Source organism: Vulpes vulpes, chromosome 14 (genome assembly GCF_048418805.1).
Source record: "Vulpes vulpes isolate BD-2025 chromosome 14, VulVul3, whole genome shotgun sequence".
Taxonomy (NCBI): Eukaryota; Metazoa; Chordata; class Mammalia; order Carnivora; family Canidae; genus Vulpes; species Vulpes vulpes.
This window is the reverse complement of record NC_132793.1, coordinates 44,630,953-44,649,290: the sequence shown is the minus strand read 5'-3', so window position 1 is coordinate 44,649,290 and position 18,338 is coordinate 44,630,953. Positions and strand designations below refer to the sequence as shown.

At 48.2% G+C, this 18,338-nt stretch overlaps 1 protein-coding gene across 7 annotated transcripts in view; it reads left to right on the top strand.

Annotated features, from left to right (window-relative positions):
* The window catches only part of RALGAPA2 (Ral GTPase activating protein catalytic subunit alpha 2), a 320,348-nt gene extending 306,932 nt beyond the window's left edge, over nucleotides 1–13,416 (top strand). For all 7 annotated transcript variants that reach the window (XR_011996989.1, XR_011996990.1, XM_072736512.1 and 4 more), the window contains 2 exons: nucleotides 9,832–9,871; nucleotides 12,956–13,416. Coding sequence is in view for 5 of the 7 variants with exons in the window: in XM_072736512.1 (XP_072592613.1) it covers nucleotides 9,832–9,836 (5 nt within the window). In the remaining 2 variants the exon portion in view is untranslated. The remainder of the gene's footprint in view (nucleotides 1–9,831; nucleotides 9,872–12,955) is intronic.
* Nucleotides 13,417–18,338: the final 4,922 nt, after the last annotated feature.

The following is an 18,338-nucleotide window of genomic DNA, read 5'->3' as shown; positions in this document are numbered from 1 at the left end:
TATCCTCTTTGCTCAATGCTGGCCAGAACCTTCCACCTGGCACCAGCCTCCCCAGCTGCTTTGGGGGCTCCTTGCAGGGAGGATGGGTTCCCCTGAGAAGGTTGGGTTCTGCAGCCAGATAGCCAGTGTCTTCTGTGTTCCAGCATGTGGCCTCAGCCAAGTTACCTTTCACTCTGTGGCTCAGCCTGATTCTGTAAAATAGGTCTTATAAGAACTTTCCTTAAAAGATATTTGTAAGGATTTGGCAAGTTAGTATGTGTAAAGAGATGAGCACAGTGCCTGGCACATAGGGACCCCTCAGCCAGTGTTTGCTGGGCTGTCACACTCACTCACTGTGTCTGCCCACATTTTTCTACACTCCGTCCTCAGTAACCCTCTACCTCTTCCAGCCCGTCTTCGTCTTAGAACGTGTACCTGCCTATTCTTCCTTTCTCGTCCTGGAATACACCGCTTGCCTGCCAATTGGCCTGTCTCCTAGAAGGGGATCATGGCTACTACTGAGCCACCCAGGTGCCCTGGTATTGTGGGTTTTAAAGAAAATTCTTCATGGCCCTGTTTAGTACCAGATTTTACTTCACACTTATTCATCTCTTTTTTCCTCTTAAAATTCTTTTATTCTCCTCTGTGTCCACTCTGGAAGGAGGAAGAAATATGAGACAGCATTTGTTCCAATAGGAAATGATGGTACTACCTGTCCCACATTGCCATCTCTGAATTGGCCCCACCTTCCCTCACCCCTAAGACTGTGCTAAGCACCTTAAGGCAACACAAAGGCTCTGGAAGCTTCATTTTCAATATCTCCCCCTGCCCTTCTGGAGCTTGCAGTCTTGTTGGGGAAGAGCAGGTATTCATGAACCACTAAAACATGGCTACTTATTTGTAAGCCCACATTAGTTACCTCCAAACCGTTACCCCATATTAAAAAGACACAGTTCAAAGGAAGAAAGTAAGATACAGTGAGCCAATGGTTTGGGTCAGTTGGATTGAGATTTCCCTGAGCTGTGCTATCCACCTTGTGAGCCTGGAAGAGAACGGAAACTTACCTAATATGTATTAGATACACTCTAAGTCTCCTGCCAGTCAGTTTTTAACTTTGCCACATTGGCTAAGAATTAAGATGTCTGAGAACTGGAAGGCCATGGACAAGAAGCATAAAATGAGGGACAGTCCACGTAGGAAGAGCACAGAGGAAGAAATGACTCCTTTCGGAGCCTGTGTGGGGGCCCTCCTGCTCCTGGAGCTGGTGCACAGGTTAGGGGTGCTCACAGATTCCCAGAAAAAGAAGGGACCCAAGATTGTTCCTCCTAAAGTGTTGACATCACATTTAAATTGTTGCTTTGGAAGAACTTGAAGATGCTGCCTTTTCTGTGAAATGCCACCTTCAGTTTACTTCTGATTTCTCAGTCCTGACAGGGTTTTAAATGCAAGTGGCATCTTCCTCCATGCCTAACTGCTAATTACAGTTCCCATGACACTTTTACAGCTGCCAAGAGATAGCCGGCAGGTACCAAGAATTTTTCTGAAACAATTTTTGGAAATGATTCTTAATTAAAGCTTATTTCAAATAACCTTGAGGATTTTTTTCAGAAGAACCCAGAACTTCCAGAGCTTCCGACCCCCTGTGTTATGTTTCTTGTGAACCATAGCTATGACCCTCATGTTCTCCTGATTCTAGCAGGTAGAACAGGTGCAAACCACAGCCAGGAGTGTGGGTTCCTGGAAAACTCCATGGTTTTGCTTGAATTTCTGATTAGCAACAACCAAACCAAAGCACAGGCCAAATGGAAGCTCTCTTATTAGCATTTAAGTCTGCTGGTGGAAAAAAGAAAGAATATTTTATACTGTCCTTTTCCAGAAGGATGTACGATGGTAACCAGGAAGTAAATCTCTACATAACATAATAAACAGAAAAGCGGGTTGCTTTTCTTCAATTAACCTTCAAAGGCCTTCAAAAGGCCAGTGGGGGGAAAAAATCCCTAAAAAATGGGAAACATGCCAGGCAACATTGGTAAATAAAATAATAAAATAAATAAAATAAAATAATAAAATAAAATAAAAAATAAAATAAAATAATAAAAAATAAAATAAAATAAAATAAAATAAAACATATTTACAGCATTGATGTGGCCAAAATCAATTTCTCAGCCCTTAAGAAACCTCACAGCATCTCTGTAAAGAGTGCAAAGAGAGAAAGAAAAGGCAAAACTATTATTCGACCACTTCAGGAACACAAGACAATAAAATCTCAGATGCAGAGAGGACGCATACACCTGCCTGTGTCCCCACATCAGAACCCCCAGCCTCTCCCCTCTCCCCCCTCCCCCCCCCCCACTCCAGTGCTCAGCCGTTACCTGTGGCAGGGTCCCTCGGCCTACACAGTCACCCAGCCTGTCTCTTCTCTCAAGCAGGGTCATCCAGTCTTGAGATTTCCTCAAGAGGAGAGCCGCTGCTGGTCTTCCAGGACTCACATGGCAGGGTCCTGTTCCCCCACCCTGATATCATGCAAAACCACAGAGTGCAGGTTCTCTTGCCGTTACTGCCAAGATATGTCCAGGCAGACCCTGCAGCTGGTTCGCGTCCCAGAGTCCATGTGTGGTAGTTAGGGAAACCCTGCGCTCTAGCTCTGTCCCCAGGGATCCAAGAAGCAGCTAGAGAAACAGCCTGACTCCAGTTAACAGCAGAGCCCTGTGTAATATCTGGGCATGTAGCTTTCTGAGTCCAGGCTCTTCCGACCAGGGATTGTTGGCCAGCCCAGCAATGTGAGGGCAAGAGCCCCAGAGGAAATGGATAACCACAGAGAAGAAAGGAAAAAGCCATAAAGGGAACTCTGCAGGCCACTAGGCTGACTCTGCTCTTTACTGCAATTACCCAAAGCTGGTGACTTGCTAGAATCCATATTTAGATATTAAAACTCAGTCCATCTCAAGTCCTGCAAGGATATACACACCTTTGGTACAGCCGAAGAAGATGGAAACTCTGGCTTCTGTCCTTGGATCATCACATGAGCCCCACAAGGGTTGGGCTTTCATTTCATAAACATTTACTGTGCACTAATAGGGAAGGTGCAGAAATGGGCAAAACAGCAGCCCTACCCTCCTTATCAAAGAGACTCAAAGAGACTTATCTTTGAGATGGATGAGAAAGATGCTGGGCTCTTGTCAGGAGCTGGGGGATGCCAAAAAGAAAAAGATGCAGGGAAGGAGGACCAGGAGTGTTACTGAGAAGCAACACTATAGTGAGGTGCCCTTTAAAATGGGCGTTGGGGGGATGCCTGGGTGGCTCAGCAGTTTAGCGCCTGCCTTCAGCCCAGGGTGTGATTCTGGAGTTCCAGGATTGAGTCCCGCATCGGGCTCCCTGCATGGAGACTGCTTCTCCCTCTGCCTGTGTCTCTGCCTCTCTCTGTGTGTCTCTCATGAATAAATAAATAAAATCTTTAAAGAAAATAAAATAAAATGGGTGTTGGGGGAGCACCTGAGTGGCTCAGTCAATTAAGCATCTGACTTCAGCTCAGGCCATGATCCCAGGGTCCTGGATGGAGCCCTGCATCAGGCTCCCAACTCAGCAGGGAGTCTGCTTCTCACTCTGCCTCTGCCTCTGCCCCTCCCTGCACTCAGGCACATGCATGCTGTGCTCACTCTCAAATAAGTAAAATCTTTGAAAAATAAAATGGGGGATGAGGAAGGCCTCACTGAGAAGGTGACATTTGAAGAGAGGCTTGAAGGAGGTTAAGGGAGTGAGCTATTTAGAATCTGGGGGGAAAGCACTTCAGGCAGAGGGAACAACCAGTGCAAAAGCCCTGAGGCTGGTGCTTTTCTGGCACATTTGAGGAACAGTGGGAGGCACAGCATTAAGGTAGAGGGAGTGAGGAGGACGAGGGAAATCAGAACAGCCTCACAGGCCTAGGGAAAGACCGTGGCTGTTCCTCTCGCGAGCTGGGCAGCTCCTGGAGGGTGTTCGGCAGTGGGGTCACATGATGAGACTCTTAGTAAAAAAAAGATCACTGTGTCTCGTGGGGAGGATATTCTAGGGGAAAGGCAGGAGGGAGACTAGATAATATTTTGTTCTCCGTCTCTTCCCATCCCCTGCTACACAGCAGGCACGGAATACATGTTGACTAATGAATGAGCGTTGTGATGACCCAAGAGAAGTTCCACCTGAACGTTCCCCATGTCCAGGGACTAGAGGGGCCCCCAGTGCCACAGAATGCAGCCCCTAACTGGGACTGTACCAGTGAGGCGAGCGTGGGGACACCCCGTCCTTGTAGGGGAAGGTTTGCATGGTGGGAGAAAGGAAGTGAAAGCAGGTGGGGCAGAAATCTGACCTGCAGCCACATGTCCTCCCCCGCCCAGACTCCCCCCGCCAGACTCCCACCAGGGTCGCACAGGCAGGCACCCGTGGGCTAGCATGAAGAATCATGGTAGATGACCATCCCTAGTACCCAGAACACTGTTTGAAGAGGCATGAAAGGACTCATGATGATCCACAAGAGCTAGGATACGAGAGTAAGGTTCCTTGGCATTGTTTTGCCTGGAGGAAGAGTCTCTAGAGCAATCCATGAGTAGTAAAGCTCTTTACCTATGTGTAGAAATCATGTTCCTGCACCCTCCCCATAGCCAGCCTTCCACAAAGCAAGATTCATCTCTTTGGCAGTTTGGGAACTGAGGAGGGTTGGTTTTCTCATTATCAGTTGAGACCAGGGCTCAGGTGCTTAGCCAGATGAGACTCACTGCCCATCCGGAGAGGCCCTCTGGTTCTCAGTGCCTGCTTGTGGCAGGGGGAGCCCTTCTTTTGTGGCAAAGGCAAAGGTGGAAAGGACTACTCTATAGGACTTACGACCTCTATAGTTTGTACAGTAGCAAATGCACATCCACTTAGACACAGATCACCGAGAAATGTAACTGAAAGTTAACCAAAGTGTTGCCTACCTTGGAAGCACCACAGAAAGAATTCACTCATAGAAAACATCTTAATTATGGAATAAAACTGCTTCCTTCATGTCTTCAGACAACAGGACAGTGAAACAACCAGACAGTTCCATTGCTTCTCTGATGCTTCCTCGGACAAATATCTTGAGCTCACTGTCTCCCCACAAGCCACCACAGACATAACTGCCGCCTTTTCTTGAGCAGTTGATTAGAGAATGTAGTCCTGAGTGGCACACAAAATCCTAGTGTGTCCTGTGGAGAAGTACACTGTAATCTCACCTGGCCACCCAAAGCCATTCCTGGGTGCTTATAGGACAAATGAACTCGAGTTAGGTTAAACCCAAGAGAACCTCAAAGGAAAGAGTAGTGTGTGGCCCAAAGGGCAGCCCCATTTTCTTCACTCTGAGGATGGCTGGAAGTTTGTGGTGTGACACGGGGAGAGTTGCTGCTGGCATCTGCTAACTTCCTAAGTGCCCCTGTCCCTCTGCTCCCTGGGTGCCCACAGGGGATTTGATTTTCCCCAGAACTTGTAGCCACTTCTGTCATGTCCCTTTTGGAAAGGAAGTAACAGCAGTGCTGCCCAGTCCACCTTCTATCCTTTTTTGCCATTTTTTCCAAACAACATTAATGAGATATAATTCTCATATCATATAGTTCATCCATTTAAGGTATATAATTTGACGTTTTTCATATAGTCACAGGCATTTGCTAGGCAGATGTACAACCATCATCACAGTCTCATTTGAGAACTTTTTAATTCATCCTAAAAGGATGTGGAAGGGCTCCCCCTGCCACATCCTAAAGCTGACAGCCTACTCCTCTGTTCCAAGTGTGGGCCCCCACCCTTTGGTAGCACTGCCTGTGTGTCAAGGGCAAAAACAAACCCATAAACACACAAGCAGTCAATTCCCACTCCCCACTCCCCCCACTTCCAGCCCCTGGCAACCATTAGTCTACTTTCCATCTATGTGGATCTACCTATTCTGGACATTTCGTATAAGTGAGATCACACAGTATGTGGTCTTTGGTGCCTGGCTTCTTTTGCTCTGCATGTCCTCAGGTTCATCCATGTCGTAGCTGATATCTCCAGATCTTCCAATGTAAGGGGAGACCGTATTCTGGTTGTCTGTTCATCAGTTGATGAACATTCAGGCTATTCTTACTCTTGGCTATTAGAAATATTGCTTCTATAAACATGCCTGTACTGTTTTTGCTATTTGAGATGTGAATTCAGTCCAGTACCACGAACAGCCCTGTCATGGCTAAGGGGTAACTGAGATCCTAGTGTTTGTGTTCTGTGAGTGAGATAGAAGGATGGTCTAAAGACCTCTGTCTCCATGAGGGCCTGACCAGAAAAATTATAAATACATTATAGTTGCGGAAGGGAAAGAGAAGAATGCCAGAAAACCTCATGAGCCTTCCACCTGCTTGCTTAGCCCCCCACACAGGTGCATATGCACGTGCAGGCCCACAGTACACGCACTCTCTCTGCCTGACTGCCTTTCGGTCCAGCTGTCCCAGCTTTCTGATTCAGAACCAAAGTTGATGGGCAAACCAACGACCAGAAAGAGGAAGCCCAGAGCCAGGGCCAGGGCCAGGACACAGCCACTGCTGCTGAGTTGGAAATACTGGAAGCCATCCTTGGGCCATTTGGAAATGTTAATTAAGCTGGCTAATTCCCACTGGTCTTGAGTTGCCAGTGTTGAGTTGAGCATGTAGGCTTACCCCATCCCCGGCTGCACCTGTTCCCTTCCTCAGAGTCATTCCAAGGGGGCTGAATAGCTCAGACAGCTCTCTGATCTCCCGCTCTGTCCGCCTTCCTGCTGGGAGGATACTTAGTGCTCGCCTAAAGCTGGAACTGCAGTCCACTGTTTCTCTCTCTCAGCCATGCCAGCTCTCAAAATCATTCCCTTCCCTAATTATCTTGGACCAGTTAATCATTTTCCACACTGACTGTTCAGTAACAAGGACCCAGGGAGAAGCAGCCACTTTTCCTGTCTGACCCTGCCCAGTGTTATCCCAGGTGGCAGCCTTTCCTCAGAGATAAGAAGCTCCATTCAAACCCTTGCTCTTCTGCTCTCCCAGTGAGTCCTGTCAGAGCACTCATGAAGACACAAAAAGACCTACTAGTTCTTGAACAGCCTCCACTAGGCAGACCTGTGTGGAACACAGTAGATATCCCATCAAGACTGTTGTTTCCAGGGTTTTGGTAAATTCTTGCTGACATCCGGAGCATTCAAGAAGCTGCACGAGACCCAAGAAGTAGGATGTCGTTTTCTAAACATGACTTCTGGATCCTCCGGGCTTCGGCTCTATGTCTGAGCCACTGAGTGGCTGTGGCTCGGCCCCTTGGTGTCGGCCTGACACTGGAGGGTTCTCACCAGAGGGGTCCCACTCTGCTGCTCTTAGACGTGAGCGGGACTTATTCCCGCGTCCCAGCACCACTAACATGGAAGAAAAACTTTGAGTTTAATGGAAAGAAAGAAAAATTTTGAATTTAATGCACACATTAAACCCTACAACCCAATGTGGCTTGACCCCTTTTTCACTATCACCCACCCTGGAAGTCCCTAAGACATTTCACTTTCCTAATTTGTCATCTCCTGAAACACTCCAGAAATACTGTGTATCTGTTTATTTACCATACCTATATCTGGGCTTTCTATGTATAAAAAATAAGATATTTTTGTCTCCCAAGGGGTGATATCACTCTGATATCAGAATGCATGTTGTAACTCCTCTACCAAAGTGCCCCACAGGCAGGCTCTTCATCTGCTTTATTCACATCTGTAACCAAGAGCCTGGAACAGAACCTGGCACATCTCAGGTGCCCAGTTGATGAAAAGATGAAATAATTATGCTGTGTCTCTCCCCCACACCACTAAGCATCATATGCCTCCTGTTCTCTCCCCCTGCCCCCATCTCCAAGCACCATGTGCTCTCTTCTGGTGCCTTACAGCACTGCCCAGGCTAGTTGGTACCTCACCCCCAGGGATGTATCAGGAAGCTGACAGGCTACTCCTCTGTTCCAAGTGTGGGCCCCCACCCTTTGGTAGCACTGCCTGTGTGTCAAGGGCAAGTGACATTTGTGCCCCACGGAATAATTAAGGCAGCCCCAACTGTCTCTGTCTTTGCATCTCCTTAACTCACCCATGGACTGGCAGTTACTGAGACATTCTATTTGGTCCACCACACCACACTAGGCTGCATCTGGGGATGCACTAGGGAGAAGAGCAAACCAGTCCTCATCAGCAATTACAAACAAGTCCTCCATTGTTAGCTGCGCCATCTGCTTTCTTGGTACGTCCAGCATAACCAGGGCTGAAGGGGCTGCAGGGAGGAGGCCAAGGAGCCCCTTCATGAAGAGGCCCTTTGCTCACACTGGAGAGGGTAGGTAGTATGGTGCCCTGAAAATCCAGGCCTCCCCAACTCAAGGAAGACAGACCCCCAGAGAGACGTTGTATGTCTGCCATATTCTATAAGAGGAAATGGGGCACCACAGAACAGGGCATTGGGAGAAAACAAGAAATCTAGACCATCGTATTATCCAGGATCCATGAAAAACATTCTAGTCTGTTACCAACAGTCAACACAGTCACAAGCACTTCCTGTGGTGTAGAGCAGTATTGACGTACAGACATGGAGCAGGTAACAGTGGTTGAAAATCAAGGAAGACTGATTATCCACAGTTACTTATCCTGAATTCCTTTTTTTTTTTTTTTTAATTTTTTTTTTTTTATTTTATTTATGATAGTCACAGAGAGAGAGAGAGAGAGAGAGAGGCAGAGACACAGGCAGAGGGAGAAGCAGGCTCCATGCACCGGGAGCCCGATGTGGGATTCGATCCCGGGTCTCCAGGATCGCGCCCTGGGCCAAAGACAGGCGCCAAACCGCTGCGCCACCCAGGGATCCCTTATCCTGAATTCCTAATACCAAATAATTCTGCAGAGGGGTGAATTTTCAGTAGATTGTAGAAGTGCACATTTCTTCCGGAGACCCCAGCTAAAGAACATGTCAGAGGGTCAGCAGACAGTCTGGGCTGACAACTGTGGCCATGCAGACAACGGTCCGTGTCATTGATGAATGTCCTTTGTCTGGATGTGATGGTCTAGTGACACTGAGTCCAGGAGTGCGGCAGGGGTTGGCATGAGGAGCTACGCCTAATGCAGAATGAGGCTGGGAATTTGCCAAGGGAAACCCACCTAGGAGATAGGCTGTCCCTGGAGGGGCGAGGGGTCAAGAAAACCTGTCACAAAGTACGGACAACTCAGAGCCTCTCCCGAGTCAGCATGACTGCTGAGGTCCTTCTGCCCTGTGAGGGAGGGTGAGCCTGCAGTCCGATTTCACCACGACAGGGTTTGCTTCTGGGTCGCCGTCTACACACAGCGTGCTACATGCTCCTTCCCTGGAGACTGTCACATCACATGTGACACAAGTACTGAATTAACATGCTGTGTACAACTCAGAAATCTACAAAACGAAGAGGCACATAAACTTGCACGCTTAGAGCCTGTCCAGTTTTTTTTTCAGGTCATCCATTGAATTCCAAATAGACCAAATCAGCAAATATGGGAGAACAGGAAGAGGGTGTGGTGGTCAGAGCCGCCGTGCCTGTAAAGCTCCCAACAGCATCTACACAGCACATCCTAGGAACACTGCCGTCCCTCTCATTTCACGTGTATAAATGTGATGGCGGCTAGAATTCTCTCCTGCCAAGTAGAATTTTATTATTTTTTTTTTCCAAGTAGAATTTTAAGTGAATTTTCGGTTCGTAGTGATCAGCAAAGCCCTGACAACACCCAGGCAGCCCAGGGATAAATGTATTGTTAGCACTGTGTTCATTATCGGGTTCAGCTGTGGGTGTGCTGGGCTTGTAGTCATTTGATTTTATGCTCTTTCCTTTCAGATTAAAATATGAAAAGTCCTCATTGCAATGTTGGAACAAGGTAAGACTGATGTTTTGAATTTGCCCAGCCACCCTGCTCTTGGGGAGCTGGATGTAAATTCCTTAACCAGCCTTCGTCCATGGTTAACGCCGTGCTGCAGGGTCCCCTCAAGTTCCTGCTGCCTCCCACCTTCTCTCCCGAGGGACCCTGCCCACACTCCTGCCCCTGCATGTCTGTGCTGCCCGGGGAAACCCAGCATCGCCTTTCTTCTGCCCGTGCACTCCGGGTGGAATCTGACACCAACACCTGCCATCCCGGAAAATGTCTTTGTCGCCCGCTCTTTTGTGTGCAGGGCCATGGGGCGCCAGTGGACCCAGGGCCGCCCCCTTTTTTGTTGCCCAAGCCAGGAGGAGTAGGATCTTGAGATGGGCCGATAAGATGTGGCACGTGCTGGGCCGGCCTTTGACCGCTCGCCTTAATGGGGGCCTCCAAGGCCTCAGTTCAGGGAGGGCAGGTTTTCTGGGGGAATGGAACAGCTGGAGGAGGAAGAGCAGACAAAAGCTGGGGGAGTGCAGAGGGTAAAGAACCCGGGGATGGGCTACAGTTTAGGACTCAGAGGGCAGGTGTGACCTCCGTGGGCCTCTCCTTTCTGCCCTGGCTCTGGGGTCCAGGCCTGTCCCTATGCCACCTTGTGGCCCAGTGTGGCCCAGGCCGCACTGACCCGTGGGCTCACAGGTGGAAGGGAGACCAGATGGCGATGATGTTAACAATAATAATACTGCAGGACACTAGTAAGCTGTCATTTATTAACCATGTCACCAAGAGGAACATGTGGTGCAGAGCCAGTCAGTTTCCAGTCTCAGGAAACACGGAGGTGGAATGATAGTATATAGACTTTTGCGTTCATCCCAAACGTCACCCTCCTCCACCTGAAGGGCAAACGAGCAGCCAGTGCCACAGCAAGCCGCCCCTCCAGCCCAGCTGCCCTTTCTTCTCCCTTGGCCACAGCTTTGGCCCCGTCCCAGAATGGTTCCAAACCGGTTCCACTTGCCGGGGTCCCCCAGAGGTACCATGCCCCGCCAGCCCGGGTGCTCATGTTGGGGGAAGTAGGGCGAGGCTGTACAGTCCTCTCCAGAGCAGGGGGCCTCCTGTAGGAATCTTGGTCTGTGGGGACCCCGTATCCATGTGTCCCCTCCTGCTACAGAGTGGGAAGTGGGGCTTGAAGTGGGAAGACCGGCTTCCAGCAGGAGGAAAAGGCTGAACGAGTGGAGTGACTGCCGACAGCTTGCCAGTGGAATGATCTTCGTGGCCCGTGCCCCAGCTGCCACCTCCCCATCCATCACAGAGTGCAGCGGGCACAGCAGGAGCCATCCCAGGCTGGGGATGTGCCGCGGGAAGTGGGAGACGGGAAGAACACAGAGTACGCTGCTGTGCAGGCTCCAGCCAAGGGGGTCCTTCCCTGTGCCCCCAGCGGTTGAGGTGGCTGCTTCGAGGTGCATGGGGCCACTTGGCTACAGAGTTTCGTGCAGCTCCTCAGAGTCCACCACCTGCCTGCCTTCCCACTGTCCTCCCTCCAGCTGCCTGCCATCCTGCCCTGCTGCTGGAATGCAGTGTGCACCCCTCCTCTCCGTCCTTGCCTTCCCTGGCTGAGGGGGTTCAGTATTTCCTTTCTAATCTAGAATTAGATTAGAATTAGATTTCACTTATGTTCTGTCTTTGAACATCATTTTCTCTCTTTCATTTGCCTGCTTTTTATTTTTTTCCTTCCTCTCTCCCAATCGATCTGATCACAATACTGAGTGGAGTGGTTCTAGTGAGTAATGTGAAGTCTTAGACAATTTGAAGTGTAGGTATTTCAAAACAGAGTATTATCCAGGATTGAATCAGGCTTGTTCACCCCCACGTCCAGCTCTGAGGGGGCAGAGGGTGGGTGACCTTTTACCAATGCCGTCTCTGCCATGGAGAATGGTCTAGCTGTGCTGCCTTCGTCAAAAGCAGCCAGTTTTTAAAGATGAGACTAGCAGGAGAGAGCCTGGGACATTTCCTGTCTGGCCAGCCTATGGGGACCAGCAGGGCAAAGACGGTAGGGCTCCAGCAGCAGGTACCTGAGGGTGCTGAGACTGGGGACACGCTGGGGCAGGCTGTCTTCTCAGGTCCAAGCATGTTTGTGAGTATTGATTTCAGAGGTTCTTCCTAGAAACAATAAGGTAAGGTCAGAAAATGAGAAAAGATGTTGTCTGTGAGTAAGATGACTTACATAAATTAATTTCAAATGCCAATAATAATAAAAAATTTCAAAAGCCTTGGAAGTGAAGTATGCTGGAAGGAAGATAGAAACCCTGTTTCTGAGGTTTGTTCAGAACCTGGGAGCTTGGGGTATAACACAGCCAGCAGAAAAATAGCTTATGGGGGAAGAGGGGTGATGAAACAAGCCTCTCCCTCGCAGCCTGGTCCCAGGGGAGAGTATACTGTAGCAGCAACAGGGGCTGGGTATTGCAACAGGCATTCCTGGGTTCCTCTGAGCACCTCGCAGCAGCCCTGGGGAGGGGAGAAGTGCAAACGTGCACACTTTGGCTTTACTCCCTTTCCGTCCAGTGCTAAATAGCGCTCTGCTCATCTGCACTCATTCAGGCAAGCAATTTAGTTCTGACCCCTTTCTCAGATCCTTGGGGGGAATAATCGAGTTGTAACTCATCAGGTGAAATATCAGTATGTAAATACGTGTAAATAATAACACCGACAGGGATCCCCAAAGCTGTCCATCAAGTTTTATTTGCTTCTTCCTTGACTCTGGGCCATGCTGTTGCTTCATTCCCTTTACTTGCTCCTCTCCCCTTTACTGCAATCAGATGCCTTTTCTCTTTATTCTTTTACTTGCGGATTGGATGGTAAGGCCAAGTGAATTTCGAAAAGATTCATAGTTTTATGCTGCAGGAAGGTCCAGAGCAAAGACCTGGAGGAAAGGCATTCACATGTTGATTCATTCAGCAAACCTCTCTGCACTGTGACAAAGGGAGGTCACCAAAGCCTTTCTGGGGATGTGGTTCCCATCTCCTGCATGCCACAGATCCTTCTTGGGTCTGTCCAAGAAGACCGATGTGTCCCCTCGTGCCGTGACTCGGCCTTTCTCTGCTTCCTCTGCAGGGCCTTGGCTGCCAGCCTGAGTGGCTACCTCGCAGCGCCTCTTGGAAGGAGGAGATGAATGAGACTCCCCTCTGTTCCCACCCTCAACCCCCAAACACAGAGACTCCGGGAACATCCCTGCTCTGCTAGTGCCCTCGACATAGCTTCCCGCTAACGGATTTCTGAAGTTAAAGGTGAACTCCACCAGAATGTCTTGGGTTGGACTTTCTCTCCAGGCCATGTCATCTGACCCTAGAATCTCACACAACTTGGGCTTCCAAAGAGGAAGAGGGGAAAGTCACCAACAACCAGTGACAAACCCACTCTCATGGGTGTTGATGTGGCTGCTCCAGGCAGGGATGGCAGAAGAAGATTCTGGGCTTTTGGGAGGGGATGGAGGGCAGCTGGTTTCTGTACCCCGTGTTGTTTATAAACCTAAGCAAGATTCACAGAAGAACCAACAAAAACAGTTGTTAAACTGAGGAATTTTCTCTGCATTGATTTCTTTAGTTCTTATGTTAGGATTTATGGTTTACTCAAAAATTTCATCATCATGGAAATTGGCTTTCCCTAGAGTTGTTTGCCCAGGAGAAGTTTTATCTGAGTCGCTGAGTGTTTTCCACCTGGTGCCTGATGCCCACTAACTGGGGAGAGGTTTTCCTGGCCATCCTGGAAGCCCTAGATGCCTCTGGAAACAGGGTCCTGTCCCCGTGAAAGTCAGGAAGCTTCCAGGGCCCAGCTCAGCACAGCGCCATGTCAACACGGGAGGTGCACACCAGCACAGGCCCTAGGCTGGGACAGGCACCCCCGTGGTGTCCATCTGCCTCCAGAAGCTTCTCCCTGCTCAGGGAGGGCCACAGCACAAATGGGGGCTTTCTAATTATTTGGCTCCAAAGAAGATATGTTGAGCCTGTTTAAAAAAAAAAAAAGAAGAAGAAGAAGATATGAAAAGCCCTACCTTCCATCTGTGCTTGCCCAGCATCCTTGCTGTGGGTCTGAGGGTGTCAGCAACAGAAAAATCATTTAGGAAGACCTGTTTGGCCCTCTGTGTCTCACCTCAGCCTGCAGCCTGTCTCTGGAGTAAGCCCATGTTTCAGAGAATGGGGCAACCACTAAGGACCCCAGAAACATCAGTCCATGCAAGGGTGCTTGCCCTCTACTGTCTGCCTATCTGCTCTGTGCCCACTTGTGTGTTACCCCCAGGGGCTTTGGTCACCTCTGGTGAGTCTCCTGAGCCCCCTCAGCGCATCAGAGTGGTTGTTTTCACTGACCAGCCAGTTCTTTCCATCATCCATTGGGTTGGTTTGGCTGGTACCTAATCCTTGCAGGAGAAATGAACAAATCCAGGAAGGAACCAGGCCTGCTTCTGGGAACAAGTGAAGAAGGACTGAGAAATTCCTATTGCAAGGATATACCTAAGTTAGAATTTGTTTCTCAGCTTTATAGAGGACTTCAGGTAGGGCCAGAGGCCCAGGCTCACAGGCAGAGCAGCTCAGGAGCCACCCAAACCTCAGAGAAACAGAAGTAAGCCTTAGTCGCTTTGGGCTGTTCTGTAAAGGGGCCCAGTTGGTTTGCTCACTGGGGGCTTAATGGCACTAATGGGTGACTGAAAGTCACAGCATGTTCTGTTGTGTCAGCAAATGCTGCAATTTTCATCTTCCCCACCCCTGCCCCACCCGCCCATCCCCACCTTTTTAATAATTTGGACTTTCTGGTCAGCACGGTTTGCCTCCTATCGCTCATACTCCAGGCTGGTGTTCAGCTGCTTCACAGCATAATTTACAAAGTGCCCAGACCTCATTCCTGCGGGGAGGGCATCACAGGTGCCTGGGCCCCAGAGTCCCAGGTAGGCTCTGCCAGCAAATAGCTTCAGAACATTTCATTTCCAGGCTCTAGAAATCCCTGATGCAGAATTCTTGGATTTAGATGAAGTGTCAAGACTTGGAAGTTGTACTGAACTCCCCTGGGCTTAATTGTTGTGCTCCAGGATTCCATTTTATCTCCCAGACCCAGTCCTTCTAACCTGCAAGTGGGAAGTTCAGTTGTAGGCAGCAAATACCTAGACCCTCCTGTAACCGTACGGATTTTAACATCTCTAGGACCCCAGACTCCAGCCAGTGGTTTGGGTGCTGGAGCTGCTTCAAGTCCACTGTCAGCAGTAGCATTGGTTTGGAATAGGGGAGCAGGGAATCTAGCAACCAGGTTTGCTTACAATCACATGGACCTGAATCGTTCTTGTTATTTGGGGTGGAAAATTGAAATGATCAAGTTCTTTTTTTTTCCACTTAGAAAAGCAAATATTGTGCTTTTGCAATAAATGCCTTTCCAGCAAAATTATGAAGGGTCACTTATCCAGTGGGGACCCACCTGAGTCACAGTGCTGACTTGTCATATTAGTAGGTCAGCCATCTGGTCTCGAAAGTGGCCCTGATCAGCCCCCAAAATGGGTAGGACTCGCCAGCTCCCAGGCAGGGCCAGGCCAGCATCCCCACTTCTCTGCACACCCATTTCCATCCAAAGCAAAGTTGATGTTCCATAATCTCACTGAGAAGGTTTTTGTACTTTTAAAAAAAACAAAATGATGACTTTTTTAAAATAGTAGAATCTGAAGTAGACAGTAGTGAGGAAATTTAGCTTGGATCAGTGACTGTCACAGTGTCTTCAAGCGGCCACTAAGAGCCACAGGGAGGAAGGAGATTTAAGCCTTGCCTTCACAAGAGGGGCTGACCAAACCCTCATCCTTACAAACAAGAGACCATGCAGATCCACAGACTGTGCAAATCACGTCTTCCTGACCTTCCTTTGGTGTGGCCACCTGCACTTCACTTCCTGTTGTGTTTGTATCATCTGGAGGCTTAAGGGATCCTTTAAAACTTCCTGTGACGTCTTATATGTAACTGTGTCATGACTATATCTACTGAGGGGAAATGTCCACACACAGAGGGAAGTGCAACATGAAACAACCACTGTTCTAGCTGCACTCCGTATCTGTGTATGACATGCACAGTAAGTGAATGTTTTCTTATGGCTTCAGGTCTACAACATTAGTACATGTAAATAAGGAAAAAGAATTGATACCTATGGTATATTAAGTTATAGTATGTCATTTTTTTTTTTGCTCTTATTTAATTTGGCTAATGCCCCACATCTGGGTTTAGGCCTCCGTGGGGTAAACCCCTCCATACAACCTACTTCTGCAGGTGTGTGTGCCACACCCGGAAAAGCACACAGCTACACTGCTGACTGCCGCTCGACTCTCCAGTTTACCCTCTTTTTCTCTTTCATTCTGATTTACTGTGATGACTTAATAAAGTAGAAACACAGCACTTATGTTTCCTTTGTTTTCATGATAGTTTCTGGGAAAATAAAGTTTACCCTGGCATCTAACAAAAGATAGCTTGCTTTTTTATCAGAGTTGCTCAAAAGCATTTTTTTTAACCAAAGCCTAATTATGTATGCAAAATGGTAGCCAGTATGAATCCCGGGAAGTTTACAAATGTGTTTATGTGAAACTGACCCCTCAGTGAAGCAGGAGTCCCTGGCCCTGATGAGCAAGAGGCTGACTTGGAGGGTTTGTCTTCATGTATAGTGGTACATAAAATGTAACACCCCCTTTGGTGTGGCTGAGGCTCCAACCATCCCCTTCCGACAGCCTGGCCAGGTGGTCTCAGAACCAGTGTCCTGAGCTACTCCCATGCTCTGGGCACCAGGGAACTTTGAATATATTGGACAGTTGAGCTGCCTACAGATCACCCATTGCTTCAGTTAGCAAATAGTTGTTGAGTATGTATTATTTAGAAGTCCTATCAGTGACCTCAGAAAGGGTCCAGGAGCCAAGAAGAGCCTGAATTGATGTGGCTTTTTTAAGCTTTGGGCTGGAAGCAAGTGCTTTTACCATTTGGTTCCTCATAGAATGCAGCTTGATGCATTTTTAAAGCTTTGTTTCCTAGAAGCAGTGGTTCCCAGCCTTGTCATGTGTCAAAATCATTCAGGAAGCTTTGTAGGTGCTTCCATCCCCCACCTAGATTCTGATCCACCACATGTGGATAGAACCTCAGCATCTAATTTTTAAAGTCTCCCTTGGCCCCTTGAGGATCCCAACCTGCAGATAGATTTGGATTGAGACACTTGAACCAAACCCACTGTAATGCTTTGGGCAGCCCTTACTCCCCATCCCACACATGTGCCCTGGAGTGCAGGGAACTAGAGCCAAGATGCCCTTAGGAACTGCTTCGTGTAGTGTCCTGCCCTTTCTAATGATTCAGCTTTGGAGATGGCTCGAGGATAATTTATGGATTCTTTTCAGATCTGGAAATAGTTATTTAAATTTCACAGGGTATTGTTAAGTCTCATAAAGTAGTTTATTGTCTTATTTATAACAAAATATAGGGAGGGGTTGGGGAGGGTGTTCCAGTCATCATGCTTCCAGCCATTTTCAAAAAATTCTCATCAAATCATAAGCCAAATCATGCAAGACCTTCCGAATTCCAAAAAGAATCAAACTTTCTATGGTTCCAAAAGGAACGTTGCTGCAAGTAATGCTCTCCAACCTGTCTTGCCTTTAGCCAGGTGCCAGAGTGTAAAGAAAAAATATCCTTAAGGTACACCCTGGCCGTAGGAAAATGCTCTGTTACTGGAAAAATGCCAGAGTTTTTTACGTTTGTTGCAGTACAGAGCACCTCTCAGCAGTAAGACTCAGACATTAATATTTGTTCACATTTGAGCTAGTGTTATTGTCCTGTGTGTGTGTGTGTGTGTGTGTGTGTACTAAATTGAGGCCCCTTTGACTTATTAACCAGTTTATGTCAAGGGGAACTATTATCCTTTGTTCTTCCTTCTATAAATAGAAATGGTTTTAATTGCATTTCATTTTTTAAATCAAAAAGATAAGGTTGGAGATAGAACACACCATCAACTTTATCCCTGTGCAGCTGGTCTGCCCAGGACTATCAGCCCAAAGATGATGCCCTGGGGTTCTCACAGCTGAGAGTGGAGCTCCAGACAGAAGTTAGGTTTCCTGGATCACACCTCTGATCAGCAGCAATCACAGTTCTTCATTAGCGTGTCGACTGTTAGTAGTTTCCATGATTCTTCTGGCCGCTGTGAAAGTTTCACTGAGGCCAAGTCAGAGGCCCCCTTGACCTTTCTCTCACTTGGATCAGGCAGAACAGAGACGAGGGGTTCCCAGCACTGGGGAGTTGTTTTACTGGGATACTCTTCCAAAGAGCAAAGAAGATGATGCTCTTACTGACCTTTCTCTATTACTCTGGAAACCTCTGGATAATACATCTCTGGAAAGAAAAATGGCTCATATCTTCAGATCTGAAAAACGGACTATGGCAAAGAACCAGGAGAAAGAACAGATCATACATGGTGGTATGTGCCACACTCCAGAGGTTTCCCC